Here is a 25,781-nt window from a genome sequence, read left to right as displayed (position 1 = left end):
TCCACGCTGCGACACACACATGCACAAACGTGCCAGCGCGCACATACCCCTAATTCCTTCCTACATCCATGTGCCCAGTCCACCCTCCCCTTTCCTCCTTTTCTCTCATTCCTTGTCTCAACTTATTGTTTATCTGTACCTCTTCTCTCCGCTCTTCTCCTTTCCTCTCCCACCCCATGCTCTCCTCCCTGTCCAGCTGGAGGTGTTTTTTTGGTGATTACCTGCGGTTTTATTGGCTAATGGGTTGAAACATACCAATATGTCTGCTGCTGCCCATCTGAGGCTGGCCCTGCTTTCCTGCCAGGACGCACACACTAACACACAACCATGCATAGGAATATGTGCACAGACGTGCACATAAACTTGCATTTGGATGAACAGAAGCCCACACGCAGAAGCAGAACATCCACAGTATCTGAGGATAAGTTGCTGTGTGTGGTAGCCAAAGATAATATCATAACCCAACTGGTCCACTGGATCCAAGAAAGTAGTGCTATAGCACAATAATAAGGTAAAATATTACATTACCATTACAATTTTAAAAGGTAAAATGATAATTAAAGTAGTTAGTTATTCAACCTTTAAGGTTTGAAAATGGTGTATTACAAATATATAAAAAACAAAAAAACAGTGAAATTAGAAGAGAAAGGGACATATCACTGCTTTCAAGCTATTTAATGTCACACTAAAATTAGGTTTTCCAGTCAAAACAGCATCATTATCTATATGTTATCTGGGATATTGTACTTAATCTGTAGCTGTGTTCTATCCTAACCTTTAACAAACCAATAAATGACATGAGACATAGAGTTCATCAACTATTTGACACCACCGCAGTGACAGATGAATTAAGGGTTAAACCTATCCACATAAATATTCCATGGCTATATGCGTGTTGATGTCTTTGTTTGACTGAGCGACTGTGAGTTTAGGTGTGTGTATGCATGTCTCTGCCTTTGTCGTCACATGCGTGTGCTCTAATCTATTTGTCAGGGCTGCACCGTGTCCTGATCTCATCCTATAATAAACACATACAGGTCGTTTCCAGGTAGTGGTGACCATCTTGTGAATGTAGGACTTCCACCCCCTCACATCTTCCTGTCTCTCTCTGTCTCTGGGGCTTTACTGGGAAAGCTGCTTATCAGAGGCAAAAGAAGGCACCGACAGATAGGTGGATGGATGGAAAGGCAGATAGATGAATCCTGTCTGATATGACTGACTGACTGACTGACTCAATGGATCGATGATGGCTGGCTGACTAGTAGTGTGCTTATTGCAGTAGCAGACTGACTGACAAGTGGGCTGTCCTGCTGACAGATGGGGCCTGTTAGTTATTTTTAAAAAACTTGAGCAAATCATGAAGGATTATAACACTAACACAAAGGTTTTCAAAAGTTTACCGCCTTCTTTCTATCTATCTATCTATCTATCTATCTATCTATCTATCTATCTATCTATCTATCTATCTATCTATCTATCTATCTATCTATCTATCTATCTATCTATCATCAAATTTCTACTGTGAAATTAAAAAACAAAACAAAACACAACACAAAGATCATCAATCAAGTTGTTAATCTTCCTGTACAGTATACTGTGCTTCATTCCTGGCACTCCTCTCATCATGTGGATTATTCTCTATCCTTTCTCTCTTCAACCCCTGAACTCTTGATCTTTAGACATGACTCGTGACCCGACTCTGATGCTACGTTATCGCACAGACAACAAGCTTATGGCTAAACCGCTTCCTGTGATGAGCAGCTAGATCTGGGAATGCAAACACTGCTCCAAAATTATTCGTGAAGAAAAGGTCAAGGTTGAGGTTAAAAAGTGGGTGTAGATTTTGGGGGTTGGTTTATGTACCTAGATAGATGTATAAATGTGAACGTGTGTGATGGGGAGAATGGGTGAAGGGGAAAGAGGAAATAGGCTATGTGGGTGTCCTGGTGGCTCACTTAGCAGAGGAGGAGGGAGACGTACCTTATAAAAAATCTGGGTTTACATCTGGCCTGAGGCTTTCATCATATGTCCTGAATTTAGTTCAGGTGTGTGTGCATGTTTGAGTGTGTGTGTAATTTGATTAGTCTGTTCCTTTTATTAAAAATAGTATAAATATTCACTTTACTTTTATCAAGGTTTTAGGTACTTTTAGGTGAAAGCTTTTTTAAGGATACCGTTTAGGTCAATATAGAGAGCATCATGCTTACCTCAAACATATGACCTTGCTGTCTCTGCAGCCAACCTACTAACGTCTTTACATTTTTAAAAAGTTTCTTTATCTTTGATTAATATATATTATTTATATTATTTACTGCTGTCTTTAAGACACTGTCAAATGGATTTACAAAAACAAACAAACAAGCAGCTATTCTAGTCTAATCTTAAACAATACACAACCACAGATTTTGATGAAAAAACTGGTGGAAGAACTGAACCACTAATAAAAATATTAAAACAAAACCAAGCGAGATAAACTAAATAGTGGAGCTTAAACAGCAAGAGGCAAGATGTAGAGTGAAATGTAGACAAGCGAAACAAAGACAAATGTAGATACAAAGTTAAAATAGAAGCCAACCTTGGATGGTGCGTTTGAAGAAGGCCTTGCAGGCCTCGCAGGATGCCACTCCATAGTGGTAACCTGACGCAATGTCTCCGCACACGAGACACAGCCTCTTGGGCATGGAATTCAACATGTACTCGCACTTAATTTGTGAATCTTCCCCAATGGTTGATGAACAGTCCTCATAACGCTTTGATCCAGGGCCGCCAGCAGGTCCTAGGGTCCCTGCGTTGGAGCCATAAAGGCTTGGGGAGTCTAAGCCATTGGGGTGACCGTTCATCGTGGACGAATATGAGCCTGAGGCGTCGCTGGAGCCACCAGGGGAGTGATGGTTTAGACTATCAGTCAGGGAGGCAGGACTAGACGGCTCAGTCTTTATATAAGAGGACGGACAACTGGACTCAAGGTGGCGCTCCTTACTGGACATTCTGCAGAGAAGCCTGAGAGAGTGAGACAGAACAAGAGGGGAAAAAACATTACAGGAAAATGTTAATATGAAGAAAGATAATCATGAGTGTGGAAAGTTAGGGGCACTGCATAGGGGAAGGGAGAAATGTAAAGTCATATTCAGCAATATTTAATGACACAAATATATTGTGGTTCATTGGGGAAAACCACATTCATGAGAGTAGCGGAGCGGCATCTAGAGTACCACAAACACATCCCCATCCACGGGGCCAAGATCATCCGTCACCCTCCAGTCAATAGCAGCGTGTTCTACATGAAGGTAATCAGTAAGCAGCTCCTCTGCTGCTCAGTCATCCCAAAGACAGCACATACACAAAGAGACATACATTGTCATATTCAAGCACAGCTTACAGTCTAAAAAGTTACTAAAAGCTGCGCAATGCAAAACAATAAATGTATGCATATTTTGTATGTATTAAATAAAACTCACTAATCAGAGCCAGACTATCACTGTAGTACTATTCTTACATTCTCCTTCCCTTCGTATCTCCCTCCTTCCTCTCCTGCTTTTCCTTCTTCCACTCCCTAAGGAGGCTGGTGTCTTGTTAATGGCAGTTGTAATTAACGGCTATCTTCTCTCTGTCCATATCTCTCCATCCTTCCCTTTGTCTACCTTACTATCTATCTGCCTCTCTCCCTATCACTTTCTATTCACTCCCATCTCTGACTGTCTCTCTTTCTCTTCCTCTACGCATTACTACTCTCTGTCTCTCTAACCCTGCCCTCCCTCCTTTCTCTCTCCCCTTTCATTGTTAAAGGCAGAAAGCACAAAAGGGGTTTTTAATTAAGGCAGGATGCTGCTAAACGAGGGGCTTCTAAAGTCCAGTCGGCCTGTAAAAGATCCCCGTTCTACAGGGACCCATAAAACACAGACAGTGCCTGGTTGGAGAATGGGGAGCTGTTCAGGTGGGGGAATGAAGAATGGATATAGACAGGAAAACAGAAAGGCAGACAGGCAGACAGCTAATGCAAAAGACAGACAGAATGGGGAAAAAAGAGTAGTTGCAGGACTGCAGTGACTGATGATTGTCTACTGACAAACAACACCTTTTCTTTTAATTTGCATCTCAGCTTTAACATGACTGATATGCAGAAAGAAGGCCTGCAAAAAACCTGCAAACGCATTGTAATGTAGGAAACACTCTTTTCCCCTGAAATTTTCCCGTTCAAATGTGAATTGACATTTATGATATAGAATGCTTTGGCCTTTTCACCTTTTTCATCATATATTAAACCCTTGCTGGAGGTTCTTTTAATTCAGTGACTCCATTTATCGTGGGTTTGCGGTATTCACCAGTGTCTATAAATCCATTTATCGGATGCTAAGTTGGGCCTTCAGTTTGGAAAGAGGCTGACATTGTGAGAAAGGTTTGGACACAAATCAAGGAAGAGAAAATTAGGGATAGAAAGAGAGTCTATGGAGACATATAGAAGGAAAGGCAGAAGCACAGACAGTATCAGGTGGTACAGAAAAAAGTGTAAATGGAAAGGAAAGAGATCGCAAGAGGATGTCTATGTTCTGTGTCTATGGGATGAAAAACAGTGGTGACAGAAAAAGAGAGTAGAACCATTTAAGTAGATGATGTGATGGTGATGATTTAATCTCTCCTTTCTCACTCTTTATGCTCTTTTGTGGCCCCTCCTTTTGACCGTCAATCCCTCTGAGTACCATTAAGCGAAAGAGTTTAAGTGCCAAAAGATCTCAGGCGCTTTTTTCCTTCTCTCTCAAATTCTCATCTATCTATCTTTCCGTTCTCCATTCCAGTTTCTTCTCCCCCTTTTCCCTCTATCTCGTCGTTTTTTCCCTCAGTGCTCTCTCGCGCTCTCTAACTGTGCTTATAAATGAAAAATAATGGCAGTCGAAGGGGGAGGAATAAAAAAGAATAAAAAAAGAAGACACGCATGCAGAGGAGAGGAGAAGAGGAAAGAAGATTAAGAAATCACAGCCAGTGCGCTGTGCCGAGCGAGAGGTTGAATGCATTTATGTATGTATGTTATCAGTATAATTATGGTGCTATGTAGCGATGGCTCAGTGCTGAAAGAGCAGTCTTATTGTGCTTGTCTGCTCTTCAGATGAGTGTGAAGAGAGAGAAGGGGTTGGGTCTCTTTTTAATCAATTCTTTAGGTTTTTAGGTGTTTAAAGAAATGTAAATAAAATGGAAACAGCTCGAATGTGTTTGCCGTTCTTTGCCTTTATTCAGACAAGGCTTAAAGATGTAAGCAGTGTTTTATGAGATGATAACAGTAAAACACAAGGAAGCAAAGTAATCACATTTTGGTATTAACGGTTCTGCTCAGTTCCGTTAAAGAATACGGTTTTAACGTCATTCTCTTTTTGCCATCTTTAAGATTTTGATGCTCGTGATATTGAAACCTACACAGTTACAAATATAGTCAAGTAATTAGCACATAAGCTGATTGCTCTATATTGAACAGCACTATGTATCATGTACGGCAAAAAAGAAGCGGTATATCTTATAGCATAAAATAATCACTTTGCACTAACAAACTTACTGCATTTAATGTATTTTTTGTATATTTTGTATAATTTTAGGGAAATGGCTATGGTACCAATGTTTTTTTAATGCAACAGTAAACAAACAAACAAACAAAAAAGATTAGCAAATGAGGTTGAGCGGATTTATTTAGGTTTATATTTTAGCAGTAATGCAAATTATAAAACTGGCCATTTTTAAAGCAGCCAAAGTCGCTGCTTAGTTCTTGCAGACACTGAATATTCTATTTAGGTGTCTCTTATTGAGGGAGACCACACCAGCACACACACACACACACACACACACACACACACACACACACACACACACACACACACACACACACACACAAATGACCGCCTTTGCTTGTATCCATTTCCAAGTCGATCCCTGTCATTTTCTCTCTCTTTTCAGGCCTATTTCTTTTTTTCATTTCTCACTTGAAGGAAGGCACAGTTACTCATAAAAGATGAATATGTGGAGGCATGGGGAGGAAAGGAAGAAAGGAAGAAAGAAGAAAGAAATGCTTTTTTGTGTGTTTTGAAAGAAGGTGGGCCACTTTAGTATGACAAGCTGTCATTACAGTGGTAGGGTGATGCAGTGGCCTGACAACTGGCGGGGACAAACATACAATCATCGTATTAGAGAAACTACTCTCTGCCTCGCTCTGTGCTGTTTTCTGTGCGCTCCTTTAGTCTGTGTTTCTGTGTGCACTTGCACTGCTTTATTATATACAATCTTTGAACAACTACCTCGCTAGATGGCAGCCATAAACACAAACTGATCCTCAAACAACTCTAAATTGTTTTCACCCACCCCTACTGGGCTGAGGATCATAATAGCAGAAGAGAAGAGAAGAGAAGAGAAGAGAAGAGAAGAGAAGAGAACTAACATCGGCTTGTCACTACCAAATCAGATAACTCTCAGTTTGTTGATAACTTCTCTGATTGTCTGGTTGCTTATTTTGCTTGCCCTGGGCTCTTCTGTCAATGTTTCTAAAGGGCCGGATCTCCGAAATAGCATTACTTAGTAAAAGTATTACCATAACAAGTGTCATGGGAATTTAAAATGACAAAGCTGCATTTAATTATACGTTGCCAAACTTTGGCTTCGGATGGTGTAAAGATGTGATGGCTTTCACTGCCTTACTGCTTACAAAACATATCTCCAAAAAATAAAAAGCAAAAAAACCCCAGCTAAAAATAAGAAGAGCAGAAGAAGCGGAGAGAGAAACAGAGAAGAAGAAGTGGGAGCAACAGAGACAGAGCAGGAAGAAGTGCTGACAATGTAGCTACCTCGGCTTGGCTAATACCTTTCCATCACACCAAGCATTGTGCTCTCAATGCTGATAAGAACACACAGTCCAATAAGCAAAAAGGGGAAAAAAAAAAACAGTGAGAGAAAACCTTACACAATTCTATCTAGATGATACCAGCAATGCTTTGGGAGGGAGAGGAAGTGAAGGAAGAGTGGAAGACATAAAAGAAAATACATTGAATTAAAGAATGGAGTAAGGAGGGGAACAGGAGCAAAAAGCATTTACATTTACATTGTCATAGTCAAATGAATAGAATGATTTCATCAATATATTGAATTGCTTTTTCAACACTTATACTGTTCAGTTTGTTTTTCTTTCTCTCTCTCTATTTTAAACAGTCTCCTATCTTTGGAGGGTTGTTGAACTCCATGTCAGTTAGTTTGATACAGTAGTGAATATGTTTTCGCAAAAATAGGAACACAACAATTGCACACAGCAATTTCAAAGACGTAGGTGACCACTCTTATGCAATTACAAGCAATGACACGTCCACTTTTTGCTTTGTGGTGGCTGAAATCATGTATCGGTCACGTACATACAGCAAAATCCTGTGAGTCTAACGTTGAACCTGTGTTTTATGTTGTGCATTCTGCAAGATAACTGCATAGTTTAAAAGCAGCGAAATAGAGCTCAGAAAAAAAAAAAGCTATGCGTTGTTTCAGTGTGGGTTTATGTGTGTGGAATCACAGTGTGTGGGTGATTATAGTTGTTTTCAGTGACAAAAATGAATAAAAGACAAAATAAAAACTCCAACAGCGACAGTCAATCTAAACCACTCTCCCTCCTACTGGGCTCTTTCCCCTCTCCTTTTTGCTCCTTTTAGGTCTCAATCTCTCTCTGTCGTCGTTTCTACTTCTCACACACAAACACCCCCTATCATTTCTTGTCCGTCTCTCTATCCTGTCACACAAGATGCACACACACACACACACACACACACACACACACACACACACACACACACACACACACACACACACACACACACACACACACCAGGGAGCAGATCAATTGTTACAGTGTTAGTCAGGGCAGGAAACCTGTAATTCAGTTCATTGGCTGCAGAATAAATCCCTGATTACATACAATCAATTTGACAATGGCTAAAACACATTCTGCCCGATGGGCTGTTGGGCTGTAAAGACTGGCAGAGGAAAGGAAGTGTAAGTGTGTGTCTATATTCCTGTGTCTGTGATTGTGTGCGTGAGAGTTTAGACACTATGAATTCTAGTATGAATCTAAATGCGACGGATGCAAATACATGGTTCACACGCAGTGTTACAAAAAAGCGAGAAAGACTTAGAGAGATATTCTACTGGGTCTAAAGCTGTAGTCTAGAGAATAACACACGCATCCCTATGTGATTGGAGAAGCGTTGGGAAGCAAAACACGCCGGGTGTTCTCAGCCTCTCTCCATTGATTAAGAATTATGTACTTTTCAAACTGCAAACTTTTCAGGAGCATCATGTTGAGTCTGCTCATATAAATACCAGTTTTCAATCATCAATGTGCAGACTTTCAGTTCACCATCCGCTCTCCTCGTGCTTTTTGTTTCTCGTCTATTCACTTCTTTAATGACAAAATTTCAAGGGATTTATACAGAGTCGTGTGTACGCTGCATAAAATACAGTCTATTATTATATATAAAGATGAAAAAAAGATGTAAAGAAGGGGAGCATGTTCAGGGCAACAATGGAAGTCAGTGCACCACTAACTCGTGTTTGTGTGTGTGTGTGTGTGTGTGTCAGATGGGAATCTTGATGATTTAGGTCATTTTCTTGTGGAGCATTGGCTGATAAGTATGTTGCTGCCAGGCATTATCTCTGTCACCATGTCTCCCGTGTCTCTCTCTCACTCCTTCTCCCTCTCTCTCCTCACCTTTCTGTTTGCCCCTCTCTCGCTCCCTTTCCATCTCCTTTATCTTTTGTATGTCATTGTATTTGTAAGGATGGTTGTCTACTGTAAAAAAGGTTCTTCAAATTTCTAAAACGGCTCAACTTCATACAGTGCACAGTGGGCCACTGATTAACCATATCAAAAATATTTATTTAATACATAAATCACTGAAAATTTGATGTTTATTTAAGTTCTGTTGTTGTATTTTATTATTTTTTTATTTCATATTATGCGCTGTGAAATCTGAAGAGTAGAAAGTACTGTACACATCCTCTTCCTGGGTAAAGTCTATAGGAGATATTGCATATCTCTCATATATGCGCATAGTTATTTTATTAGTTGAACAATATATAAAATGAATTCAATGCATAAACGTACACATTCACACTGCTTGTTCAATCGATATTGAGAATGTTTTACTCAGGAGTGTCAGTTTTATGAAATGTAGGCTGGCTCCTTTATAAAAGAAAGGTCATTGATCAAGGTTAGCATTCTTCTCTCTTTCTATGTGCATGTGTGGATTAGCAGTGTTATCATTTAGCATTAGGTGCGCAGCAGCCCTTCCAAACACTTACTGACACTTGCTGTTGTCACCAACACACATGCACTGTAGCACGCGCCCAAACACACATGCGCACACTTAACTATCAGTGTACAGTGAGATGTACAGCTCTCCTGCTTTCTCTCTCTCATACAGAGACAGGCAGAGATCTGGGCAAGGCGCCACATCAAATCAAATTGAGGAAAAGTATAATAAAAAGTGTTTAAAAACAAAATATGCCCCATCGGATTAAAAGCACATTATATTAAGCAGATGGTGAAAGAGGATTTTCACTCTAGTAAATATGACAGGGCTTTCAAATGTGACACAGGAACGAGCCAGTGAGACAGGAAGGGGAGGAAGGGAGATAGAGGCAAGGAGGGGATGGGAAAAGAGCACAGTGCTGCAAAAGTAGGGAGAGAGAATGTGTGTGTGAAGTAAAATGGTCCTCGATCTGAGACGGAATAAGGGAAAAAAAGTGTAATAAAAGGGGAAACGGAATGTGGAAGAGGAGAGGAGAGGAGACACAAGTGAGTAGAGCGTCAAAGCTGCATTCTTTAAGCAGATCAGATTTGGGGAAATTGGGCTGTCACTACAGGATTGTGATGATTTACACCTATCCATCATAGGGTGTGAGAGAGAAGCAGAGCCAGAATATGTACAATAATCCACAGCAGCTGTGAAAATAGAGAAAATCAATCCTAAGCAGGCACCATCCAACGTGTGCGTTTCAATGTTTACTTCAATATTCCACAAATAATACATCTAGACAGATTATATTTAACCTTACACATGGAATACTACTTTATATCTAAATGCAATGACTGTTAAGGATTCTCCCAGTTCATTACTTTTACTTCTGTATATTATCACTTTACTTCATTTATACTGCAAAAAAGAGAGAAAGTGATAGACTTGAAATACCCGACTCCAAATTCACTAAATAAAAATGTGAAACAAGATTCTTTTCACTGTAAATGCCCATTTTGACCTGCCACAAGCTGCTGTTGACACTCGTCTTCAGAGTCTCCTGGCCTGTTCTTCCCTCTCTCCCACCCATGCCCTCTATCCTCCCCCTCTTCCTCCCCTCACTGCTGGCTGATGCACCTTACAGTCTCGCTCCTGGACCATCTGTTAGGGAATCTAATTCACATCCAGTCATAATCAGGTTTGCTGCAGTGCCCACTGTCTTTCGCCATCTCTGTCTCTCTGTCTGTCTCTGACTGCTTCTTTCTGTCCACTTCACACTGCGCCTTTGTCCATTTTCCTTTAATCTGGAACCTTCATGAATGTCTTTCCCTTAAATGTCATGTATTTGAATATACTTTACATTCAGTATAATAGGTATACAAAGCTCAAAACTGGCATAAATCTCGCGAACTGCAACAAAAAAGGGACATTTTCTGATCTTGTCACTAAGAACCTTTTTCTTTAAAATGTGGTTGTATTGTTTTTAAATGACTACCCAGTAATGCTTTTTGCTGCAGCATTCTGCAGGATTCTTACTTTTGAAACTTCTTGCAAATTACTAAGATTTAAATACTGAATCAGCATATCATTGGTAAATATAAAGAACGGCATGCTCCACTTAAACAAGATTTTAAATGTGTATATCTATGTGTGTGTACATGTGCATGTTTGTCCTTGATTGAGAATAGGGCGAGTCGAGGTGAAGAGGGTGGAAGTTAATGAGAGGTGAGTGTCTGAAACCCCCTCTCTCTTTTCCCCTCTCTCGCTCTGTCTCTCTCTCTGCTCCTGCAGTAATCCTCTTCTATAAATCTGCAATCCAATCAGCGTTGTCCACACTTACACACACACACACTTACACACGCACACACACACACGCACTCACGCACACACACACACACACACACACACAGCTTTTGGGAAGCCCATCTGTGTGTTAAGGCAATCTGCTTTATCATTATGATTACATTGGGCTCAGTTTACAGCACAGTGTGTGTGTGTATTCAAGCGCACTCTAGCTGCCTGACATTAATCACATTCCCATGGTTTGATGGCCTAAATAAAAAGAGGAATAATATTGTTGCTGTCCAATGAAAACTGCAGATCTCCAAAAGCATTTAAGAAATTTCTTTAGAATTCAAAAAAGTTTTAATGCAAGAAAAGGCCCCAGAAAACTTCAAATTAAATAAAATTTATTTCTTTGCTTTTTTTGTAGAGATCTGTGATATGAAAAAAAAAGTTATTCTAAGAGATAAAATAAAAACACTGCTATAATTCTAAATTCATTTAAATTCATTTCTAAATATTGTCCCTTCCGAACCTGGATTTCTTTCATTTTCGGTGTGTCTGTGCTGTTCAAGTGTGTGTCTGTGCAAGTGTGTGTGAGAGAGAGTGCATATAAATTACGGCCAAATCCCATCAACACAGTTGGAGGTCAGATATCCTAAGGAAGTGTTCCTGTGATCTTATAGTGCATATGTGTGTAAGAAAATGTGTTCCTTTTACTGTGTAAGTGAAAACTTGTGTGTGTGTGTGTGTGTGTGTGTGTACGGGTAAAGGTTCAACTGAGGTAAGGTGACTTTTACCTTAATATTTAGTGTTAGTACTTTAATATTTAGTGTTAGTACTTTAATATTTAGTGTTAGCTTTTTAAGGCCATTTTTTAAAAATAAACTATTTTCACTGGATGTGTTGGTTTGTCACAGATGGACATGCATAAGAATAAATAATAATAAACTATAACAGGTAATGAATTATGGCTGAGTTCAAGTGCTTCAGATTTAGAGTCCTGGTATTCCTGTCCCACAGATACGTCTTACTGGGAGGGACACCGTTCTTATGGTAAGTTAGGCTACCTGCCGTGAGAAAGGACTACTCTGAGCTCGGTTTCAGGAGAAATAAAATTCTAAAAATTTAACAGAATTGCAAATCCCCAGATTGTATTTGTTCAGCACAAGTCTTGAGATAAATCCTCAAGTTGTTAACTTCACAGTGCTGCCCCCCACCCTCTCCCGTAGTTAGGGGATACTGTTATGTCATTGTGTAGGCTTGGCACATTTTCGGCAGCCGAATTCACAATAACAATATAATTTGCAGTTAGTTTTGAACCATAGAAGTGAAATAATGCTCCCCATTTTGGAGCCTAGTGTGTCTCTATCCATGTGTACAAATGTACTGTGTGACTTCAAGCCACGGACTGACTCCATAGCCCCTGGCAAACCTTTACACCTCTCATCACCAGACTTCACTGTCTGCCAACACACTCACATTGTGCTACTAACACTCCTCCTGGTGACTGGCCGAAGGTCTGCGTGAGAATGGCTTGCCAGACCTCTAATTGGCTTGACCCAGACTAACCCTGAAATCCTATTGGACTAAAACTTCCCAGTCTACAGCGCACACGGGAACACACACACACATGCATTTAAAATTAAAGGGCTTCACAAGACCCTAATAATGCACTAATCAATATTGTTCCTAAAGAATGTGCAATAATACAACAATAATAACAACATAATAAATCACAGTAATGTTCATTTAAGATAATCATGTTAGTCAGTGAGATCTTGAAGCATAATGTCCAAAATCCAGAGAGAGAAACCACGATCTGGAGAACAGACAGGCAAAGTTTGGGAAACCCACTTTTGGTTACACTAGGTTCTAATATAGCCTATTTAAATTAAATACATATTCAGCTGTTTTTAAAGTGAAATAATGTACAACAAGTAACACTAAACACAGTAATAATATACTTATTTGTTTATACTAGTCCAATACCCCTGAATTATATAAATTATATAGAAAGCGCATACTTACAGTTAAACGTTCGCTTTCAGGGCATGTCATGCTATCTCTTATCCCGAGAAACTTTCAAAAGAGGAGGAGGAAGGATATGATAACGTTTGTCTATATTTAATGCGTCACACATTTCCTGTGTTTAAACATAAAACAAGAAGCATATTTACAGTATAAGCTCTAAAAATAAAGCAAGACAGCCTCAGCAAAACCTGCCCGGAACAACAGAAAGTCAGAACTGGTTTTGTTGGAGAACTTTAAAGTGAAATTTCACTTTGGTTGAAGCTTTTCATGCGTTCAGGTTTGACTGCACATACAGATGGCATGGAGAATAATTGTAATGGTAAAAGAGAATGTCCTTCAACAAAACGATGTGATTTAAAGCCTCTGCACTGCGACGCATTTGCACTACTGAAGTGTCCTTGAGCCACAAGTTGAATCCAAATTCCTTGTGATACTCTATATATACTAGGGAAAAAATATTCTCATTTTAGTTGCACTGTTTAATCATAACATATAGTTTACAGTGGATTTGTATGTTTTCTATATTGTGGCGTTTAAAAGAGAATTATTTTTTTCCCAAGGGTAGGGAGTTGGGGTTTCCCAAAATTTGAAATAAAAAAAGAGTAGATATTAAAGGCTTGGTCGTACCGTGGGGAACCTCTTCTTGATCCCAAACGACACTGAAGATCACCCTTAACTTGGATTTATAGGCAATTATTTAAAGAACCCGATAGAGGGCAGGTAAAAAAAAAAAAAGATAAAAATACAGAATACTGGTGACACAAACAGCGGAAGATGGTTTGTAAAGCTGATAACATAAAAAGTGCTGTTAAAAATGTAAATTACTTCAAACTAATTTAACAGATAAGGCATATGAATTAAAAAAAATACACAAAGAAAGACACACATGCACACAACCGTTCTCCCCACATTTGAATAGATGGTGGAGAAAAGTTGGTTCTCTCCAAATAGTCTCAAACACGCACACATCCTGACCAATAAAAACTGGCTTTTGATGTCTCCAAATGCTTGCCTTTTCTTTCTCTTCTTCCGAGGTTTATAGAGGTCAAGTGTGACTTTTGTAGAAAACTCAACGTAGATTTATGGATTCAGTCACTTTTGTTTTGCCCTTTTTAAGTCATTCCCCCTTTCTTCTTTTGTGTCTGTGGTCTTCTTGTCGGTCTGTCTTACCTGGGGTTGTAGAGGGCATGTGCGTCTCTCATGTGGTTGGCCTCCAGTGGATCGTAGCTCTGGTGCATTCTCCAGGCGCCAGCGCCGCATTTACCATAAGACGACTTGGAGTTATCTTCACTGCTGCTGTTCACTAATGGCCCCTTCGATAAGTTCATTCTGTAGACAGAAGCAAAGTGAGAAACATAAGGATGGTGCTGACAATACAACAGAGAAAAGTAGGAAAACAGCAAGTGGGACTGTAAAGCTGAGACATGGCTCCTATGTGTTGCGTAAAAGCCATAAAAACTATCTGATGACACTGAAATCAGTTGTTCAGGGGCAATGGTAAAATAACAAAATAAAACTTAGGAAAAAAAAATAGAAACAGTGACAAGTTACATTTTTGTGTGTTTCTGCTTTCTCAGTACCAGAATCTGATAAGGTTAAAGCGCTGTAGAAAACAAAACACTACTAAACTAAACACAAAATCTTTTTCATTTTATTGTTTTAATAAAATACTTTCTTCAGCTCAACACAGTGACAAGCAAACAAAAATGAAATGGAAAAACAAAAAAAATCTTCAACACAAAATTACAATTAAGTGGATGACCACTGAATTACAGAGCGCGCTTGAAAGGGCACAGTAACAGGCACACATAATCATTCAGCCCTCAGTAAACATAAGAAAAAAAACTATTATGATTTATGCAACTGCAGAGTTAGGACAGAGAGAGGCAGAAAAGAAAAAACATAAATACACAAAGAAAGGTCCAAGATTTACACATAGGGCAATTTGCAGAGAGCATCTCAAGTAGGCAGAAAGATGAGAAGCTCTCAGACAGACGCACAGGGGACAGATCAGAATTTTAAACTAGTACATGAGACTTTTGTCCCCGAGTTTTACCAGTTTTAACCTCAAAAAACCTTTTTAAATGGAGGAAATATAAAAGTAAAAGCATCAGAGGAAGAACTGCCATCCTTCAATCAAACCCAGTGCCGTCATCAGAAGCAGGGTTGTCGCTGGGGTGATAAGGTCACCACAGGCAACAGAATCAAAAGCATCCCTTACAAAAACAATTTAAAAAAAAGAAAAGAAGCAAAAAAAAGAAAAGAAAAAATTACATCATGGCTGGGCTTGTAATAAAATGATCTGAATGCCCTACTTTTAAACTATCGGGGGAAAATGAAGCGAGGGAAGTGGAAGGAAAAGCAGTTTCCTACCGGTGGATAAAATCTAGAAAAAACAGATACTAATTCAGATTTGGTAAACTATGAAAGAAAACATATAGTAAGAAATTAATCCTTCAAAAATAGTGCAAAGATCTGAAGAGGTGCTTGCTTTTGAGCATTTATGCTTTTGCTTAATGAGAGCGATTATAATAATCACGTCTGCTAATACTAGCCCAATTAACCTAAGACTAATTATTGATTTAATATTAAAACTTTGCCAAAGAATTACAGAGCTGAAGCCAACTAATAATTTCATCCCAAACATGTAAAAGTAGAAATCAGGGAGCACTTTGAGCTATGCATCGAAGTTAAAAGACAATGAATAAAATAATCTTTCTTTTTCAGGTCTTTCTTTTAATTTTTTTTACACTGTGACACTCCTGTTTGTGTGTGTTTCCTCCAGCAAAGTGTATCGGTAAACAGAGCAGGATGTTGGTATGTGTCGCAAACTGATAGACACGTGTTTACCACACAAACAACCGGCACATACGCACGTGTGTCTGAGTGTGAGATGTTGTCCCCGCTGTGGGTTCCTGTTTATGTGAGGGCCACATAGACAGGCAGGTAGACAGACCAATGACTTGTCTGACAGCCATCCCTCTATCCATCCACAGAGCTGGGTTGGCTCAGTGAGAGGTGGAGGGCCAGGGTGTGTAATATGTAGGTTTTAGTTCCACTCTGGTGAATAGAAGGAATCGATATCTTTCTGCTGCTGCTGCTGCTTCAGACACTTATTGGCTTTGGTTGCAGTGTCACAATGCTATATAGACAGCCAACTATTAATTCTGTTGTTTTTTGTTTTTGGGTGGAGGTGGTGGTGGTGGTGGGGGAAGTGGTTCTGGTGTGACACCAAGGACTAAAGTATATCCACTATGAGGTGCATGTGGTGCTGGGAATTATAAACCATTATAATCAATCAAAAACTTTCTGGCCGAACAAGTAACTCAGGTTTGCGGCAAAATTCGATCACCTTCTCCCGATCCGCCCGCTTACATTCTGAATTAATATTTTCTCCCTTGCCCCCCTGTGTGTGCTAACACTGTGACCAAAGTACCCCAGATACTTTGCTGTGGGTTGCAAGACTGAAGACGAGGGCCACTTCTGACATCTAAAAACCAGACGGCGAGGTGATTTACTTTTATTTTTAATGACGGTATCTCCGCAACAATATTACAACATTACCCTTAGCGTTTATTGTATGCCCACAGGCGCTGTATGGAAATCGGACTGCATGAAGTATTTGCTTGAAAACGCTGTAGATTGTTCAGTACTGTGTTTTCATCTTGATTTGGGTTTACATTGTGTGCAATAGTTTAGGTCCTGTGTATGTATCACCAGCCATTTGGGTTCAACTGTCACATTTTGGCTGCAGGCATCTTAACTGCATTAGAAGTAACAGACGCTGTAACAGCTTTTTTAGACAGGGGCTGAAATCAGAGAAATATATTATTATATTTAGGTTTAAACCATAAAAATCACGAACCACGAGAAATACATCTGAAAAGAAAACCCGAGTTTACAAAGTTTTATGATTAGTCTGTATTATGATATTTTAGAGAAACCACAAAAAGCTCTGTCTGATATTTGTATTAACCTGGACTAAAACTGTTTAGGATTACCGAAAGAGATTCTGCTTTATCGCTTTATAACCACATAATCTGATTTTCCTGGTTCTTATTTCATTTCAGAAGAATGAAACTCATTAAAAAAAGCATCTTAAAGCCAACAGACAATTCTTTACATGAGGCATTTTTTTCTTTTTAAAAATTTAATTCAGCACATGTGAATCGTATACTAAAATAGAAACACAGTACTAAACATATGTAAAATGAAAATCTGAATTTTACACATTTTACATTTTTTTTAAACATCATCAAATAATAAGTCAATTGAAAAATTCAATCCCACAAGTACTCATATATGTAAGAAATAGCTCATATCATAAATATTTAAATATGCATGTAGAGCAAAGGAGAGAATAAAAGAAAAGTGCAATGTATGTGATTCTACCTAACCTATTTCACGCTCCTGTCAGTACATGTAAGCAGCACAAGAACCAGCACATGCAGACATACTATGGATGTGTGGCGGTGTGTGTGTGTGTGCGAGTGTGTGTGTGAAAGCAAGGAGATCGTTGGTGTCTTTCTGATGCTCAGTGACTCGCTCATGTGTTGCTGGCCCATCTGTGAACAGAATGACCATGCCATGGTATGTGTGTACATATGTGTGTGTGCGTGTGTGTGTCTGTGTGTGTGTGTGTGTGACATGGTGATGCAGTGATTGATGAGACAGTTGCCATTCTTGCTAATGCAAAACGCACCTATCCCTGAAGGGAGCAAATGCCACAACACTCACACACACACACACACACACACACACACACACACACACACACACACACACACACACACACACACACACACACAAGCAACTGCCCTACCTAATTACTCCTCTCGTCAGGGTAGTGTGACGTCTTGCAGTTACACAGACAATTTGTATGCATAAATATGGATAAACCTACAGATATGAACACTAATAAATAACTGAACTAAAGACTAGCCAATCTCCTCTGCTGCATTAAAAATTCCCGGTGATCCCATTGGTTTCCTCCTCGCAGATAAACTTGTTGGTTCTATTTTCATTTCTGCACTTCTTGTTGCAAATTGCTGACTTTTCTAGATCGTTTACATGGTTCTTATAGTATTTATACTTACTCCCGATAACACTCAGCCTTATACTTGCCTGGAAAGTCTTAATGTGCAAGATCAAAAGTGGCCGTTTTAAATCAAGAAAAAAAGTGTGGTACAGACTTTTTGATATTTGGAAGTAATTAAAAGAATCATTAGATCACGATAAATACTGAGCGGATGCATATATTGATATACATATACGTCTGACGATGTTGCTCTGCGTGTGACTGCATGTGCAGCAGGGCAGGTGGGGTTGAACGTAGCCCTCTGTGTGTGTCTGAGCGGATGTGGATGTGTGTGCACGTTAGCGTTAGCGACGGGAGCTGTTAGCGGGGCAGGCGGCAGATGGGCTGTCGGCCTTAATAGGGACTGAGCGGGTGCAGAAAGGTGACAGTTCCACAAGGGAGGGGGTGTGTGTAGAGGGAGAAGAGGAGCGCGTGTGTGTGTGCGTGTGTGTGCGTGTGTGTGTGTGCGTGTGGGTGGGTGGAGGGCGCTGAATGGTAAAGGAAGATAGGGATAAAGAGAAAATGAATTATCTACTGCCATGAATAAAAGAGCGGATCAGCTACGCAGAGGAACACGCATCCTAAAGAAAAGAAGCGTTTTTACCATGTAGGATTAGAGCATTTTTTAAATGTAATTAATGTAAACATAATTCACATAAATGTTCCATGCACAAATACTTTAACATCTGATCTTTACTAAAGTTACCAGTGATGAAACTATGTAATTTTTTTTTTAAAAATAGAGCGATATTTTGGAATAAGCAATAAACGTATATTAACTATTTTATTTAAGCTACATCAAACTAAAAGTGAAAGTTTTTCAAATGTCAAATACAATTTAACTATTGTGTGAAAGCGTAAACGCAGTTAATAGACACAAATGCGCTCTCACTCACTGTCTCTCTCACACACACACACACATACACACATGCACAGAAACAAGGCCTTAATAACACACATAGTTTTCTTGTTTTTACATGTGCAAAATAATGAATTGTATATTAACACGTGACATCTTCTCACACATGCACGGATGTGTGTCAAAGCTGAACCGTTGGTACAGTTGGAGTGACCAACAAGGACTGATGCTGTTGGGCTTGTTGTTTTTTTTTCTTAAATAAAATTAAAAAATTATTTGTGTGATCAACATATTTGTTAGAGACAATTTCCTTTTCACAAAAACACCAAAAGCTGTGAATAATGAGGTAAATATACATATATATGTTGTTATGTACATTTCATTTTTTGTGTATAATGAAGCGGGTGGAATAAACTTAATTAATGAAATTAATAAGTTCAGGGCAGGAAGCAAGAAAGTGTAAAAAAAAAACCTTTCTTCAGTCTTCAGTCTTCAGTGTGTAACTGTAAAAATCTTGTCTAATAACTAGAAATCAAAATTCCCTGATTCAAAGAATATACACTTTTGTTGAGCAGCTTAATATCTGAATATACAGTACATTTAGGAAGAACAAATACTTCTGAAAATCTTCATGTGATTGTAGTTTATTTGTATGGTGCACCTGATAAAGTTGGCATAGAGAGAAACCTAGTGCACAGACAGGAGATAGAAAGAGTGAAAGAAAAAAGTGCAAGGCAGATGAAAAAAGCAGCAAAAACTAGAGAACTAAACCATGAGGTGGGGTGTGGGCTGGTCTGTCATTCTCTCCCCATCAGGCACACACATGAAGCATGATGGGAGGATGAGAGGAGGAATATTTCACTGTCAGTTGGAAGGCGGCATGGTCATTCATTTCTTTCTCTCTCTCTTAGTAGCTATCCCTTTCCGTTCTACTGTATCTTCCCTTTTTTGTCTTTTTGAACCCCTCTTACACACTGTCGAAACAATGACAATTTAATCATACTTTCAGCTTGGCCGTGCAGAGGGAGAGAACAACCCAAGCAGCGAAACCATAGGGCTCTCCCCATGGGCAGCACAACAGAAAAGTGCCATAGACAGACAAGGGGTTTGAACCTTCACCATTCTCGTGATCCTCTTTAACTCATGGACACACTTTTACACTTTACACACACACATAGAGACATACACACACCTCACCTCTCCATCTAAATCTGCTCTATTGTGGCCCGGTCTGCGCTGTCTCCTCCTATTAGGACTGAGGAGCAGCATTAGAAGCCCTAAGCACAACACGATGGGTACGCACACACTCATGCATACACCAGTCACCGGATCTAAAGCGTAACTCAATAGCTCATCTGGTTGAACTTGATAAAATTCAAATTTAGTGACTCCTTTTCTGAAAACAATAATAACACAGACACCAAAGAAACCTCACAATGTATATAGCAATTCTAAGAAAACGTAATTTAGTTTAAAGCAACGTTTGTTAAAATCAAGCAGATGCATCTACAAAGGGACCTGTGTGCTTTTGACACAGTTCAAATTTGCACAGGTGCAAAACATCCTCTTTTTATTCTGCATTTCTTGAAACTATATACTTGGTCATAGCAGATTTGAAAAGACGGAAAAGTCAGCAGCATTACGGAGAGTAATTCTCAGACAGAGCATAAATGATTTGATAGAACGTGATAATAGTAATAATTGAATTCACATTTTGATGTATGGATGACGGAGATGTATGGATGATGGAACGTGGGGAATGAGAGGATGAGCGCTGTGGAGAGGAGAAGAGGAGATAAGATGAGCGACATTGCCTCTCACTATATATCACTCTCTCTCTCTCTTTTTTTTGATCACTGCTTTGGCATTCAACCGTGCATTCACACACAAACACACACACACACACACACACACATACAGATTCACCACCAGTGTGGCAAAATGGCTAATTGCAGTGTGTGTGCGTGTGTGTGTGTGTTTGTGTCACATCTGGTACAGTCTCCCTTACTGCTCTTTCAACACATAAAGGCCGGCACTGACCCGTGACATACTCAGACACACACAGAGCACTGATGGATTGGACATAAATCAGACAAATTCACATCATCAAGGCTCATCCCATTTTGCTCTGTCATCTCTCAGTGGCTTTCTAAGTGTGTGTGAGACAATGCATTTTTAATATCTACATCCACATATGTAGACGCATGTGTGTGTGTAAGAATAAGTCACTGCATTTTTAACATTGTGATAACTTTAACCTGCAAATGGTATGATCTGTGTGTTTATTGTTATGCATTAGTGTTAAGAGTGTGTGTTGCTGTGGGCATTCATGCTTACACGTGTGTCCAGCGGACCTCCTGAGTGCTGGTGTCAGACAAAAGCAAACCCCCTCCCTTCCTTCCCACTTCGCTCTGTCTGTCTCTCTCATTGCGTCTCTCTCTCCCTCTCTCTCTCTCTCTCTCTCTCTCTCACACTCTCTACCTCTCTCTTTCTCTTTACGGGACCAAATTACCACTGGAATGCCCGGACCCTTCACATGAGAGCGAGGCCGCCGTAAGCATGAGTGCGTGCGTTTCTCTGCGCGTGTGTTTGCAGGCAAATGCAAAAAAACTGACAGACAACAAATTCCATAGGGACAGACAGGCAGGCAAAGAGACAAAAAGAACAACACTTCCTCATATAGGCCATCAATAGGTCACACATACAAAATGGGAGCATGCAGGCACGAAACCGCGGATGGCAACAAACAGATGCAAATTGCACGCTCACACACTCACAGACACACACACGCGCGCGCAGCCAGCAAATCAGCACGGCACATATTGACATGCTTTGACAGATGAATTAAGTAAATGATTTTATAAGGAGATTAAAAGGATTTTAATTTACGCAATCTCTCTTTGGTCCCCCCTGTCCCTCCCTGCAGTCAGCTTTACCTCTCTCTCTCTCTCTCTCTCTCTTTACTGCATATCCCACTTCATAAGCTGAAAAATAAGGTCCAGCGACTAAGATTAAGGAAAAGAAAAAGATGGGAAAAAACCATTAAATGCTTTTCATTGTCTAATCAAAAGCAAGACATATTATCTCTTTATTCTGAATAACAAAACATATGTATATTTCGCTGTCGCACATTTAAACAACAAACGGTCAAAGCATCAGACGGTTGGCCTTCGAGTTAGATTTTTTTCTCAATTGAATTTCTTTCGCGGTTTCATATAAAGTAGTTTGCCTCATCAGGAAAATCAGGAAAAGTAAATCACTGTATGATGGCCAATGCACTTTTCCAAATGTGAACTAAAACAGTGGCATTTGTCGTAGCAGAACAAGAAGCAACACAACATTACGTGTGAAAATCTGGTGCCTAAATCATATTATATATATTACTGTAAGTAAAAAAAAATGTTTGTTTTTCTGGCACATCTTAATTTAGTCCGATGAACGACTTCAACAATGTTTAACCTGAAACAGATTTTTATTTTTATTTTTTTTTACTCACAATCACAAATAATTTCTTTCCTCTACATTTCCATGTATTTAAAAAGAATTAAATCCAGACACATCAGATTGGAGAATAATTCCTAATCAAATCATATGTGCTCCCTTGTGCTTCTCTTCATTACTGCACTACTAAACCTTTGCCTGACTGATCAGCAACTGTGCAGTTCTCACCACCCGTCCGTTCTCCTTCACACCCACTGTTAAAAACACCAAAATCACTAAAGTCACTGTGGGAAATATATTTTAATGATATGCAAATGTTATGTATATGGTGGCATGAGGGGAATGCAATTATGTTAACAGCTTAAGTGGTACTTGTTGTTATTATTATCAGTATGATCATCATTATCCCTAATATTTTAATTAGTATAGGAAAGCAGTGCCTTAGAGCAAAGAAGGGAACGCCTGAGCCGGGAACAGAGAACGGTGGATGGATGGATCGATGGATCGATGGATGGATGAATGGATGTGTGAAGGAGCGGACGCACAGATGACGGGACCAGAGGGCTCTCTAGAAAACGTTTGAGTGGCAACAGCTTACGTACACTTGCTGAATCACACGCAGGTAAAGCAGACACATCTCATTGCCAAATGTCTGTCAGGAAAGTGTGTTTTTCAGTGAGTGTATTGATGCTTGATGTCTAAACACAGTTTTCACACTTCTTGTCCATTAAGAAGCAAATCCAGTTCAAAAGTTTTTGAAAAATTTGAATTCTCTGTCTTAATCTGATTTTAAAAAAAAAATCAAGACTCTTACACCTGAGCCGTTACAGGTCCTTAAATTCCACCCCACTGTTTTGCAGTTGAAGGACCAACATAGAGAAAGCTTGTTTAGATGCAATCCACAGGGTTAAATCCTTGTAAAGTGTCCTAAATTCAGATTTTGCTCTACTGAGAATTCAGTTATTCCCTCTAAAAGGGGAACTGAAATGATTGATATTCTCAGACTCTCTAAAAGCTTGATTGGTCATACCGCAGTGATAATAAAATAATCATTTAAAAAAAAAATCCTGCACATATTATGAACATTTTAATTTGTGCTCTTTAAGCATTTACTTGTTCAGAAGGGGCAATTTCTCATATTTGCTTAAATGACATTTTAATTCAAACAGACTGAAAGTTAAAAGACAATTTTTTTAAATTAAAAATATAACAAAAGAATATTTTCATGTAAAGTAGTGGTACAGCTTATCTCCGTGTATTCTCTTTAAAATGCCTCTATATTCAAAATGCTTTACAAGTGAGTGGGGCGTGTGTGTTTTAAAACAAATGACGAGAAAGATTGAAAATAAAATGAAAAATTGCCAATTTTCTTTAAAAAATGTTACAGATACCATTTTGGGAAATATTACAGTACAACATTTTGCATGAGCTTCTGCTCTGACTTTGTTCTTTCAGTTTTCCCACTTCCGACTCTCTACCGTAAAAAAAACCACCTAAACTGTGGCTTTGATTTAGTGTCACTCATTCAAATTTAGTTCTAAGTGGAAATTGGTTAAATCTAAGCATGTGTTTTAAATCTATACATATACGTTTATATATATAAATGACCATAAAATCTTTGCTTTATTTATGAGCTTTGCAAATTTGAAAAGGTGAATGCCAATAATTTTATACATACAGACAAAACAGGTCTGTCCGGCTACTGAATCACACACGCACAGTGTCGGAGGAATGTTTTATCTTGTCCTGTTTAAGAAAAGAGTTAAGCAAATACTGCTATACTTTAATCATTTGTTTGTTGGCTCTAATTTTGTTTTTTAAATAATTGTGCACACAATAATCTAATCAAGCAAACTGCTGTCCACTCTGCCAATCACTTAATCTACATTTTGCACATACATCTAAAAGAGCAAAGCATTGGCGAAAGGAGCAGCTCAGCAGCACTCGTGTGTTTGTGTGTGTGTGACTGTCTCTAATTCCTGAGCGGGGCCACACGCTGAGCTGCCCGTCTGAAATTCTACCTCCTCTGGCATTTAAGAGCGCAGCTCTCCCCCTTTCCCTCTCCCTCCTCTCTTATGGGCCCTTTCCTACACGCTGCTCCTGTAACCTTAATGCCCTGTTATCTCGCGGATTCTCTGCTTGGATGAACACATACTTTAACCACACATGCATAAGCATAAACACATGCACAGGTACACACATGCAGACATGTACTGAGAAAGTTTGTCCCAAGAACAGCCTGACTTCAAGTAAAGTGTTTGTTGAAAACAGCGAAAGTGAAAATGGAGCAAACAATGTGTGTTTGCAGGCAGGTGTGTTGTGCGTATGTCTCACTTTCAGGTGAAGGGACAGAAATTTTGCTCCTCTGCCCACTAAGTAAGAACTGCTGTCCAGATACTGCAGCCACACACTCACACACACACACTCACACACACACAAAGACAAGAGTGAACGCGTGCTACCTGACAACAGAAACAACCTTGACACGGTGCCGGCCACCTCCGCTGCATACCAGCACATACACTCACTCACTGACTCACACAGTCACTTACAGTGGAAGACAATGGCAATGACAAGTTGGATGATCAATAAAAGGATAATAGTAAAAGGTAAAATTTACCTACTCTTGTTCAGAGTGCATTAAAAAACACTCGGATAACGGGTGTCCTACCGAATCCATCGGCGATACCGGGTCATTGTCATGTCAACCTCCTCAGGGTAAATGGCAAGAAATTAAAAACAAAAAAAAATCAAAGTTTTTTTTTATATCTCTCCTCTCTCTTCTTTTCTCTTCTTTCTCTGATCTTCCTCTCTTTCGGTCCTTCCTTCCACTTGGAGTGAGCAATACAATTACCGGGCTCTGCGCTGCCTGCACTGATCAGCTCTGCGTGTGTGCGTAGAAGTGAGGGAGCATGTGTATGCAGTGTGTATGTCAGAGTGAGAGAGAGGGGGCTATAGGCACACACACAGCCAGCTAGTCAGGCAGTTGGGACAGAAAGCTGTGCTGCTGTCCTAATCAACGACTTAAAGCCCCGATAGCGGCTCATGAATATTAAGCAGCATTTTGCATATGTAGTCCCTCAGGTCCCAGTTGTGCTGTGATTGGTGGGTGCTTCACCAATAGCTGCAGGGAGGGGCGGAGAAAGGGGTGGAGAAAAGAAGGGAGAGCGAGGGAGAGAGGGAGAAGAGCAGGTGGAGAGGGAGGGATCAGACAAAGAGCACGGAGGAAAAGGGAGAATGAGGGAATCAGGAAGGAAAGGAGGAAGCAGAGAGGAGAATGAGACAGGTGCGAGAAAGGTTTAAAGCAAGACAACCTGCTCTCCTTTTACTTAATTTCTTT

At 39.6% G+C, this 25,781-nt stretch overlaps 1 protein-coding gene across 8 annotated transcripts in view; it reads right to left on the bottom strand.

Annotated features, from left to right (window-relative positions):
- Positions 1-25,781, bottom strand: part of esrrga (estrogen-related receptor gamma a) — a 166,013-nt gene that overhangs the window by 47,831 nt on the left and 92,401 nt on the right. For 3 of the 8 annotated variants that reach the window (XM_024800997.2, XM_023152964.3, XM_023152954.3), the window contains exons 4-5: positions 14,235-14,393; positions 2,576-3,000 (exon numbers count right to left, since the gene is read on the bottom strand). In XM_024800997.2, the coding sequence (XP_024656765.1) occupies positions 2,576-3,000; positions 14,235-14,392 (583 nt within the window). In that variant the 5' untranslated portion in view covers position 14,393. Of the gene's footprint in view, positions 1-2,575; positions 3,001-14,234; positions 14,394-25,061; positions 25,450-25,781 lie in introns of those variants that run through there. The other 5 variants (XM_012920764.4, XM_012920771.4, XM_004539519.5 and 2 more) reach the window with 3 other exon arrangements.

The sequence above is a fragment of the Maylandia zebra genome, linkage group LG1, assembly GCF_041146795.1.
Source record: "Maylandia zebra isolate NMK-2024a linkage group LG1, Mzebra_GT3a, whole genome shotgun sequence".
Taxonomy (NCBI): Eukaryota; Metazoa; Chordata; class Actinopteri; order Cichliformes; family Cichlidae; genus Maylandia; species Maylandia zebra.
The sequence above is the reverse complement of the archived record's forward strand: the minus strand, read 5'-3'. Positions and strand labels throughout refer to the sequence as shown.